This window comes from Bubalus bubalis, chromosome 7 (assembly GCF_019923935.1).
Source record: "Bubalus bubalis isolate 160015118507 breed Murrah chromosome 7, NDDB_SH_1, whole genome shotgun sequence".
Taxonomy (NCBI): Eukaryota; Metazoa; Chordata; class Mammalia; order Artiodactyla; family Bovidae; genus Bubalus; species Bubalus bubalis.
In genome coordinates, this window is record NC_059163.1 from 51979612 (window position 1) to 51991089 (window position 11478).

The window sequence follows — 11478 nt, forward strand, 5'->3', positions numbered from 1 at the left end:
TTTTGGTTTTGGTTTTGTTTGTTGTTTTGGTTTGCCCTTGCCCATTCAGTATGCATTCCACCTTCTTCTGGTAACAGTTATCCCATTGCTTATTCAGTGTCCTGATCTAAGGGAGGGCAAAGGATTCATACCTGTTTCTATACTTTGATCTTTGTGCCTCTTTTGTAACTAGCTTACATTACATGGGGAAGGAAATGGCAATCCACTCCAGTATTCATGCCTGGAAAATCTCATGGACCGAGGAGGAGCCTGGTGGGCTGCAGTCCATGGGGTCACAAAGAGTCAGACATGACTGAGCAACTTCACTTACATTAGAAAAATACATACATGTGTTTGATTTTCCCTCAGTTAGAATGTGAATTCAGGAAAGAAGTAGTTTAATCTCTGTGTTTACTCTACTCTGTCTTCCTATTTCTACCCATGTTTTTCCTCAACATTTATTTATAGTACTAAGTCATGAATGACCAATCACCAAAAGCTGGCTATAAGCATTAAATATCAATTTAAAGTGATGTCTGGGTCTTTCGGATCTTATGGTTTGGATTCAATGAATGTGATAAAATACATAGTCTATATAAGAAGCCCACAGATCCTCATCAGCTAGGTTCTAAGCTATATATAAATTGTGAAAGTGAAAGTCACTCAGTCCTGTCTGACTCTTTGCGACCCGTGGACTATAGAGTTCATGGAATTCTCCAGGCCAGAATTCTGGAGTGGGTAGCCTTTCCCTTCTCCAGGGGATCTTCTCAACCCAGGAATCGAACCCAGGTCTCCCGCATTGCAGGCAGACTCTTTGCCAGCTTAGCCACAAGGGAGGCCCACATAAATTATATGTATAATCAAATTATGGCCTATTTGCAATCTTACTTTTCAAGTTAACAAATGTTCAAAATGATTTAAATTATGCCAGGTTAGTTTAAGAATGCCCATTTAGTCTGTGAAATGTTAGACTCCGTTAGATTAAAGAAAAAGAAAGTGAAAGTAACCTCTTTGAAACCAGAATTCTAATTGGAAACCTTAAGATTTCAAAACAAGAATCTGTGTTCTGAATTTCTGTTGCGTGTGCTTAGATGGGTAACCTCCCTGAGACTTGCTTTCTTCTTTAGGCTTTTTCCCTCAAGGATTTAAAAGAAAAACTAAAACGAAATATCAGTTCACTAAAGCAGGCACCCTGCCCCAAGGTTTTGCAAAATGCATCCTGTCTTACTGTGTCTTCTGAGGCATCTGCAAGGGAAAAAAAAAAAATCAGTTTACTAAAGTCAGCCCCTCTGACCAAAGTCTTTCTCACTTCCAAATAATGAATTCTAAATGGAAAGGAAAAAAGAGTAGAATACCAGCATCTTGTTAAAAGTTTCCAAAATTTTATGAAAGCAAAAATAAAAAAATAAATTGTACTGAAAGAACTGGTAAAAAACAACTTGCAAAGTGATCACAGTTACTACTTGAGGGCTGTGAAGTGCTTATCTCATCAAATGATATTTCTCTGCAAATGCTCCATAAGTTGCCCAGGTGATGGCAATAACAAAAGTCTTATTCTTAAAGGTTTTATTTGCAGATATATTTTGAACAGAGTTTAGCAGGACAGAGATAGTCCAAGTAGGAAATAAAATCTGGATTTTTCAGAAACAAGGATGAAAGGATTATTCTGCAGCACTCAATATTCCAATCTAAATGTGGATTTGATCCAAATTAACTTCTGGAATAGACCATTACTGCCCTAATTTTTTACCAGTAGCTGAAAACAATTTTCATGAAAGTAGAGACACTTTCAAAATTAAAATGTGGTTGATATCTAAAAGTTAAATATTAATATTTTAGTTTTTCTCTACTTTTACGTGAATATGAATAAATACTTAAAGATAGGAATACCTTGCACGTTTTTATTTCAAGATTTAAATGAAAGTTTCACTTTATGCAAAGAGGGGTCACTGATGCAACTCTAATGGCCATTTAAGAATCATACAATCTTTCTGTTCATAGAGTGTTTCATGAATAAAAAGGTAGATAGGGAAAAACATACACACAAAATATTAAAACTGTAGAAGTCAGAGTCACATAGTGAAGGCTAGAGTTAATTGCTGAGAGTGTTACCAGGCTTACCACACACTCTGTACTCCCTGAGTCATATGTTGCAAGTCCCCACAAGGAAGTGATTTAGTTTGCAAGATGCCTCCTGGAGCTATTAAACCATTTAAAATGAGTACAGTGATGTAACAGCATTGAGAACCAGAGACATCCTTTGGTGTTCCCCAAAGTGCGTTCTGGAAAACACTAATATGGAAATATGCTCCAGAGGAAGAAAGCATGCTGGCTCAACTAAGTTTGGAAATCTCCACATGGCTTTCCTCTCAGAGAATCACGGTATGCATTAGCAACATACAGGTTTGGGAAATACTTCAGTAAAAAAGAGTTCGACTTTATTACCTGCATATTTACCAAATTTAGATGACACTGAAGTCGTTTAAATAAATAACACTAGCATCAAACAGAGATACTGAAATAGGCATATCTTTGGGGAAATGCTGATAGAAGGTCACTTTACTATTGAAATCAGTGTTAGGCAAGTTAAGTTAAAAGATATATTATGTATTCCAGTCACTGGATTGGGATATTATTCTTTTAAAGTTTAGAAAATAAATTCTCACATTCCGGTTTCTGTGTCAAGTTCTGAGAGTTCCATTGGCATGAGGTGGATGCTCATCTTTACATGCCTTTGCAACCAAAAGAATTGTGGTCTAGTGCTGCAGAGCAAAGGACTGGATACAGAAATTTGAAGACTGCAGAAACAAGGGACTGGCATGTTTTAAGATCTTGATTGGGTGAACTGTCCAAGTTCTAATCATCCATCATTAGCATTTGCATTGTTCCCTTGCAAACTCGTCTCCACACCAGAGTAATGTCTAAGGTGCAACGTTGACCCCATAACTCATGTTCCTAATGTCTCTCAGTGGCTCATTTTCTAGATAAAATTTTCAAAGTTTCTGGAATTTATTAAAACCACATTCTTTTTCTTTAAAAAGAAACCACTCTTTTCTTTCCAAGATTAAGTTGGATAAATGCTACACATTTCTCCAGATGTTTCAGTTTACTGAATCCATAGACTCTTTTAGCTGGACCTGACTCTACAACAACCTACAAGCCTTGGAATGCACTTAATATAAAATCTTTTGGGAGTAAGCACAGCAGCCTTCTTTCTGACATTAATACATTGCCTAAAATAACAAGGTCACTTATTTCCAATGTTTGAAATGGATCGTAATGTAAAAATAACATGGAACTTTGCTGGATCTATTAGAGTTTAAGGGCTTCCCTGGTGGCTCAGCAGTAAAGAATCTGCCTGCAATGTGGCAGACTTGGATTTGATCCCCGGGTTGGGAAGATCCCCTGGAGGAGGAAATCGCAACCCACTAAAGTTTAATAAAAAAACAAGATAAAGTTTAACAGAAAACAGTCATGCCATTGACTTGTAGTGTGGCGTGGAGAAGAGCCCCCAACCTCTCTGTAACAGTTTTGTTCTGTTATACGTAACTATCAGAAAGGGAGAAAATGAGGATAGTTGAGAGTGCTTTGTGACTAAAGAAAATATAATGGGCACTTCAGGAGAGAAGCATATTAATGTAATCAGTTACATAAAAGGAAATGCCTGAATGAACACTATGGTTATTCTGAGGATGGATAGAATTGAATCCTTTCAGCATTCTATATAAGATAGAAATAGTCTGCTCACTTTGGCTGTGAGAAGTACCTGAGGGAGAATATATACATTCTATCCCTTCACTCATCAAGCACCATTTGCCATTTGAGGGCATTGGCTGGCAAGTTGTCCAGTCTGTCATTTCTCCCTCCTGGCACAATAATCCACCACTGTAATCTGCCTTTGTGTTTGTTCAGGTGACATCCATTTGTGTCACTTTTAGGCTTAATAAAGTGACATAATCCACACCCTTAAACAAATGGCTGCACCATCCATCGATTGAGTAACTCAGGAGGCGATATCATTACATATGAAGTAGAACTATTGTTCAACATTTCCATCAGGGGCACTGCTTCATGCAGGGTTCCCAGATCTCCTGTTAGAAAAAGGCTGAAGGCTTAATTGTGATGGGTGACACCACATCGTGTATACTTAATCCCTCCTTGAGCAGCCTAATTTTCTGAGAAATACATAAATGAACAAAGACACTGCAGATTTGGTGCATTTTCATTTCAAGACGATTACCTTTTTACTGTTTCTTATTTTGTGTCAATGTTCTGAAGTTGTTGACGAAGAGTAGAAGAGTAGAAATAAAAGGTGGAAATAAAAGTGTTGCAGTTGAGTAATGGAGTCTAGGAGCCTTAGCTTTGAAAGAATATTATTCGTTATACAGCAGAACACCCGTGTTACTAGTGCTTTTAATGTTTTTAAATGCTACCAAATGTTTCGTTGACTAACCTATTCCCAGGGGTTCCGTATAACTCTTTCAGGTCACTCAGGTACTGCTTTCTAAATTACCGTGGTAGTGAATTCAATTACTGCTGTACTCTTTCAGTGGCCTAAAAGAATAAATGGTCTTCCTAAAATGTTTTTCTCTTTGGAAAGGTCTAGAGTGTTAGGGCTGAATAGGACCTTAGAGATGATCTGATTCAGTGTTCCATAAACTTGTCTGATGACAAGATTCTCCTGAGAACTTGTTTTCAAAAATATAGATTCTCAGGCTTCTTCCCTGGATACTCTGTTACAATATATTTGACATGGGGCCCAGGAATCTACATTTTGTAATGAAGATTCCAAATAACTAAGGCGAGTTTGGGAAAAGCCAAATTAGTTCCACTTTTTAATTTTATGGATGAAGAAGCAGATGCCTAGATAGATTAAATGATTCATCTAAATTATACTGCACAGAATATTTTGAAAAATTGAGATTATTTCAGGAAAAAAGTTGTGATGGGCAACTTACATGCATCTCATAGTAGAAAATGTATTTTCTTATAATTTAAGCCTTCTTTATTGAATAGAACAGTGCTATTTAGAAGACTGTGACAGTAGTGATGGAAGACACTTGACTCTGCATACGACAGTGGTTCTCAAGAATGATTTTGCCCCACAGGTGACATTTGGCAATGTCACAGCTAAAGAAAAAGAGGTACTACTCGTATGTAGTGTATAGAGACAGAGATGCTACTAAACACACTGCCACACACAAGACATCCTCCTACAGCAAAGAATTACGTGGACCACAGTGTCAATAGTGTCCAAATGGGGAAACCCTGGTATTAATTGCTTCTTGAGCATTATCTCCCTTTGAGATACTTAATAGTCCTATCTGGGCACATTTGAGAAGTAGGATACAGTTTCCAATTTTCTTCCTGAAATTAGATAGAAAGTCTTATACCAAAGTTAAGCAGGTCATTTATTGACCCATGTCAGGCTATTCTTAGGCTGGGTGAAATTCGTCTTCTTTTTTTTTTTATTTTTTTATTTTAGGACGATACAGTAAAATCCTTTTAGGATTCTTCCTCTTTCGTCTACTCAAATATCTAGACCTGTCATTCCTAGTACACCTCAATTATGTTTGCTTTGACCTTTCTGCGTTCTGTATCTAGATCACCCAAATTCTAATTCCAGGGGATCAGCTAAAAGCTACAGTGTCAATGTCTGCTGAGTTTTAACAGAAATTGAGACAGTTTGGGGCATAATCTTAACCTAAAGGCTAAAGTGAATAGAATACAAATTTACTTAGAGTAACTTATTTTCAAATCAATATGATTTTTTTCCCTAATATGTCTCAATTTTATCTCCCTCTGTCGTCAGTACTTAATTCAGATATTCATCATCCTTTTAGTAAACCATTGAAAGAAACACTTAACTAACCTCTTAACTTTTCTGCCACTTTTGCTGTTTTCTTACCATTTTTTCACCTAGTCTAATTTGTAAAGTGCTTTTTCCTCCAGATTTTCCCCCACCTTAAAATTTTCCTGATTAAACCAATAGGTAGTTTCTCCCCATCAATAGAATGTTTCTCAATTGTGGATTACATATGGAATCTTTATAAAGAGGAAAGAAATCATTTTATCTCAGCTGATATCTGCTTAAATTATTTGATTGTAATATCACATGTATTTATGTATAAACATAAAATCAAATTCTTCTTTATGTTTAACACAACTATGAAACCAAAACAAATTTTCAAATTAAAAATGAACCAAACTATTCAACCAAGAAAATTCAAATTTGCAATATAACTCAGTAAGACAGTTAATATTGTCTTGAAACTAAAACATTGCTTTCAGTGGCCTTGTGTTCGTTATTTTCAAGTGCCTGTGCTATATGGTAAGCTGTGGTGTGACTCTGTTCATCTAATTCTTTATTCTGTCCCTGAAATCAGTGTATTATTTAAATATAAAACCTGCCTCTATTCTTTTCATATTAGCCCAGGACAGATAAATATACACTAGTGCAATTGAAATGCAAAACCAGGATAAACACAGGTACTAGAAATTGATACATCAGCCAGTTCTCATATTATTTTCTTGTATTTATTTATATTGTATTATTATAAAGGGAAAAATCACAGAATTAAGAATTCTTGTAAATTACAGGAAAGGCTTTGTGTTTGAGCACTGTTTCCTCAACAATGGGAAAGACTGACCTATAGAATTGAGTCCAGATGCCGCAGCAAGGCATGTAAAGTCTTCAGTATCCACTGCTGTTCTTTTTTCATCCCTCCAGGCTCATCCATGGTATTTGCTGTTTTAGTACTTATTACTTAGTGTTACAGAGCTCATCAGACTGCCTTGCTCCAATACTATTTCACCTCTGTGCTTTTGCTTGTGGTACTTGGTCTACATTTTTTCCCTACCAGTTTTGTTTTTTATGTTTCTTAATCATCGTTCAGATCAAGCCTAGATATCTTTTCCTCTAAAACCATTTCTAGAACCCCAGGGTGAAATGTACCTCTCCTCTGTGGATTAAGGGTACCCAGTGACCTTCCCTAAACTGTCTCCTCCCTTGTGACAGTGCTCTGTCCATCACCTCCCTCTATCAGAGCTACAATAAGAGTAGGGATGGTGCCACTAGCCCAGGTCCTGTCATACCAGGAATCACTCCAGAAATACATGCATGCATGTATGTATGTATGTATAGTAAGCTGAAGTGACCCATTTTAAACTGAAGACCCATCTCTGGTAACCAGGCTAGCTTTTGTTTCTTTGTATGTATGTTTGTTTCCAATGCTCAGAATTGAATGTACTTTAAGAAAACATGGCATAGTTGAAAATGCACAGTATTTAAAATCAAAGGACTTGATTTCACATCTTGCCCTGTCATTTATTCTTGTGTGTAAGATGGAGATAATCACCATCTCACACTCTTTTTGCAGATGTGCAAAATTTTGGCATAATATTTGGCAAACAGGCATATATGCAATAAATGTTCGTTTCTTTCCTATGTTATTGCTTTACTTCTTTTTATGGGCTGTATGTATTTAAAATTGTTATTGTTACCAGTGAAGTTTCAAATTTATATACCTCCTTATTACAGTTAGATTGAGGACCACTATTAGTTATTTTTTCCTGCACTGTGCTTCTGCTTTACTGTATAAAATAGATGGGACAATCCATCTTTCCTTTTCATCCTCACAGGATACCTCACTCGCTTTAACTATTTATATTTATTCAGAACATATTTTTTTTCTTTTATTGCCACAGGCATGAGAGAACCTCTACTTTGTTCTTATTACCTAGAAAAATCTGTCTTCTTCCTTCTCTTTGTAGTCCATTTTCATCAAAAAGCATCTACTTTGAGAAGCATTCTCTTTACCGGCATTGTATTATTGAATTTTCCTTTTTTATGCTTTCATACAGTTATGAGAATCTATAGCTTCAGTTCTTTGGGTAATAGACTTAAGGCTCTTAGATAACACAAAATTTATTGTAAAAGTAAGTCATGTGGAGTTCAGCAAGATGGAAAATTTCTCTAATCAGTAGGTTCCCACCTCTTACATGTGTTTTATAAACAAAAATAGATCAAAGGTAGATATGAAAGCAACTGATTCTGATTTAGCTGATGCTTACAAGGAAAAACAAAAAAAGAATGAAAAGGTGGCAGTTTTTTTATTATAGAATGAAATGACTGTAACTACATAAAGCTACAGAAAGCATTCCTAATATGAAATTCTTAATAATGGACACTTATTGGTACAAGAAAATTCAGACTAGATGGAAAAAAGTTTCACAGATCTGGTGATAGCCAAAGGATGAACTAAGCAGCAAAGAGATGCAACCAAGTGTCACTAGAGACAAAGTATTTGAGTTTCAACTTAACACTGAGAGGATAGGAATAATGAAACCAATTTGTCATAAAGCAGCAGGCATGAGTTGATGACCCACAGGAGATGCCTATTATCACGAATTATTCTCTGGTTCCATGCCTTCTTAGAGGCTGAAAGCTCTGTGGCACAAGCGCTTTTGTATTGGATTAAGGCTGCACCTGTCATACTCTGATCCATTTCACCTTCAACCAACTCTCTGAACGCCACTCAGATTAAAACTGCAGTGCTTTTTGGTGAAGAGAGTCATGACTAACAGAAAAAAAAAAAAAAAAAGCTATGAATGCTTGAAACATCAGAGGAAATGCATTTGGTTCTGTTTTTACCCTGTTTGTCACAGTCACGAAGAGTACCACTTTACCATCTGGTAGGAAATAAAAGAGAACCTTAGGGTCTTGTTTTCTAAGTTGGGAATAAAATAATTTGAGTTGGAAAATCTCAGTGAACAGTTAAAAGTTCACAAGTACTGACCTCAGGCCCTTTTGTATCCATGTTGCCTGCATTTGGGGTTCAGTTAACGTATGTCATTGCTAGAGACTGAGCACTGTTTGACAGCTTGCACAGAGAAGAGAAATTAATAGGAGGGACTCCTCCATGCGTTTCTGCTCCTATATCTCTTGTTCAGTGTAACTATCTGTTTGAAAAATTAGAATTATTAGGGCTATTATGGTCATGTACATCTGATTTCATGATTTGGGGTTTTGTTCTCAGTTGGTTTTAACTTCTTATGAGAATACCAATGTTCATTTATATTTCAGATTGACTCAAAAATGTTCTTTCTTAATTTTCATGTCAGCTACTGGGTATGCAAAATTACATTCTTTGTTCTTGAAGATTTTCAGATTACTGGAGGAGAATATAAAGATAATTCTTTAAGAGAATGACAAGACAAGCCATAGGCTGGAAGAAAATATTTGCAAAAGACATATATGATAAAGGACTGAAGGTTCATTGCAACAAATATAACAAATGTGCTATGCTGGTGCAGGATGGTAAAGGCACAGGGTTATATGGAGACTTTATACTTTCTATTCAATTTTTTGTGAATCTAAAACTAAAGAAATTAAGTGTGTTTTTAAAAATGATTAAACCAATGCATCATGCCAGATGGTATGAAAGAAGGGTTGTAAGAAGTGTAGAAGCCCAGAGAAGGGCTTGTTCAGCCTAGAGGGGTTTCAAGAAGACTTCATACAACCGATGGCTTTTAGACCAGGATTTAAGGTAAATAGAAGTTGCCCTGTAGGAAAGTGCAAGGCAAAAATTACAGGTAGAGGAGAAGAAATGAGGAGGAGGTTTCGAAGGGAAGAAAGGAGCAGGAAAAAGATATGACATACTTGTGAATGCCTTGTAATTCTGACTGAAATTAGAGTTTTACTGTAGACATAGGCAGGTCATTGGGCTAGTGTGGCATGTTGGAAATCTAAGCCATTTTATCAGCTGGACATTTTTGTCTCAGTTTGCCATTGAAGAAATTAAGGCAAAAAGAACTATATGAACTGCCCAAGTTCATATAGCTGGTCAGTGGCAGAGCTAAGACTCAGATCCAGACATCATGAAAACTCAGCTGCCTGACCACACTGCAGGAGATGGTGTGGGTAAAACCTTCAAACTGGGAAGAACTAAATGTAGGTCAGATGTCATTGCCCATTTTTTGTTTTTGCAGGTTTCTTCACAAGGAAATAGACCAGCAGCTTCAATCAACTTCAATTCTGTCATACCTTCACGATGTTTCCCTTGGTCAGAAATGCACTAAGTAGTCTCAGGATCCGAAGGATTCAACAAATTAGACAGAGTCACTCGAAACACTCACCAGATTTTCATGACAAATATGGTGATATCCTACTAGCCAGTGGAACCTCTTTCTGTCTTGTTACATGGGTATTTCTAGTCACACAGATTGGCATAGAGTGGGGCCGTTCCCCTGTTGGCAGAGTCACCCCACAAGAGTGGAATGAAGAGTAGCCATCACAGTTACTGTAAAACAGAATTGTTTCAAGGTCAACTTGTTCTTTAAGCACTCTGCTGCTCATTAAACTATAGCATAATTGAAGAAATAAAATGCATGTGAAACTGTTGAAAAGTCATTGAAAATAGTCATTGTGCGTGAAAGCAAGGCAGTAGTGGTATGTATAGATTCCAGGGCATTATGAAGAATAAATATTTGAAAGTAGAATTAATGAAACATGTACTTTTCTGGTTTAATAATTTACATATCCTTCAGCAGATATACATACATAGGTACTTTACAAAGGGGCTTCCCAGGTGGCACTAGTGGTAAAGAATCTCCCTGCCAAATCCAGGAGCTGCAGGAGACTTGGGTTTCATCCCTGAGTCTGGAAGATCCCTGGAGGAAGAAATGGCAACCCACTCCCATATTCTTGCCGGAAGAATGTCATGGACAGAGAAGCCTGCTGGGCTACAGTCCATGGGGTCGCAAAAGAGTAGGACATGAATGAGTATCTGAGCACACACATACACTTTACAAATTTTACAAATTTTTGTCTGGCAAATCCTATTAAGTCTTACTTTAAAACAATTCATAATTGACCATTTTTCCTTCCCCGATCTGAACCAACATACTTTGACTGGATTATTATAAAAACTTCCTAGCCTGTCTCCTTTTCTTTACACTTGATGACCCCCAAGCCTGCCCCACACCCCCCAACCCGGTCACACACTATTTTAAGGACAACAGCAAGAATGATCATTTTAAAACATTAGTCTAGTTGGGCTTCCATGGTGGCTCAGACAGTAAAGAATCTGTCTTCAGTGCAGGAGACCTGGGTTCAATCCCTGGGTCAAGAATCTCTGCTGGAGGAGGGCATGGCAACCTACTCCAATATTCTTGCCTGGAGAATCCCCATGGATGGAGGAACCTGGCAGGCTGCAGACCATGGGGTCACAAAGAGTCAGACATTACTGAGCGACAAAGCAGAACACAGTGATTTTACTCCTTTCTTCAAAACCCTGCAGCTCCCCCTTCCCTCCAGAGTACCCAGAACCCTTCGATGCTGCACTGCTCAGTTTCACCCCTGCATCAAGACTTCTTCATTTGCTCTTCTCTCTTCCTGGAATGCATTTCCTCCAGACCCTGTATGACTCACTCCATCACACATTTTCTTGGTTTTGTTTGCATACTGTCTTTTCAGAGAAGGTCTCTGACTACACTTTT

General features: G+C 37.3%; 2 protein-coding genes across 3 annotated transcripts in view; both read left to right on the forward strand.

Annotated features, from left to right (window-relative positions):
* The window catches only part of GABRA4 (gamma-aminobutyric acid type A receptor subunit alpha4), a 245452-nt gene extending 235265 nt beyond the window's left edge, over positions 1-10187 (forward strand). For both annotated transcript variants that reach the window (XM_044945908.2, XM_044945909.2), the window contains one exon: positions 9970-10187. The gene's annotated coding sequence lies outside the window, so the exon portion shown is untranslated. The remainder of the gene's footprint in view (positions 1-9969) is intronic.
* Positions 10032-10390, forward strand: LOC102395589 (cytochrome c oxidase subunit 7B2, mitochondrial). Its single transcript, XM_025290094.3, has one exon. It carries the CDS (start codon positions 10032-10034, stop codon positions 10266-10268), a length of 237 nt encoding a protein of 78 aa, XP_025145879.1. The 3' UTR covers positions 10269-10390.
* The last annotated feature ends 1088 nt before the right edge of the window (positions 10391-11478 follow it).

Coding starts and splice junctions, on each gene's coding strand:
- LOC102395589 (XM_025290094.3), top strand. CDS start 10,032: ATGTTTCCCTTGGTCAGAAATGCACTAAGTAGTCTCAGGATCCGAAGG.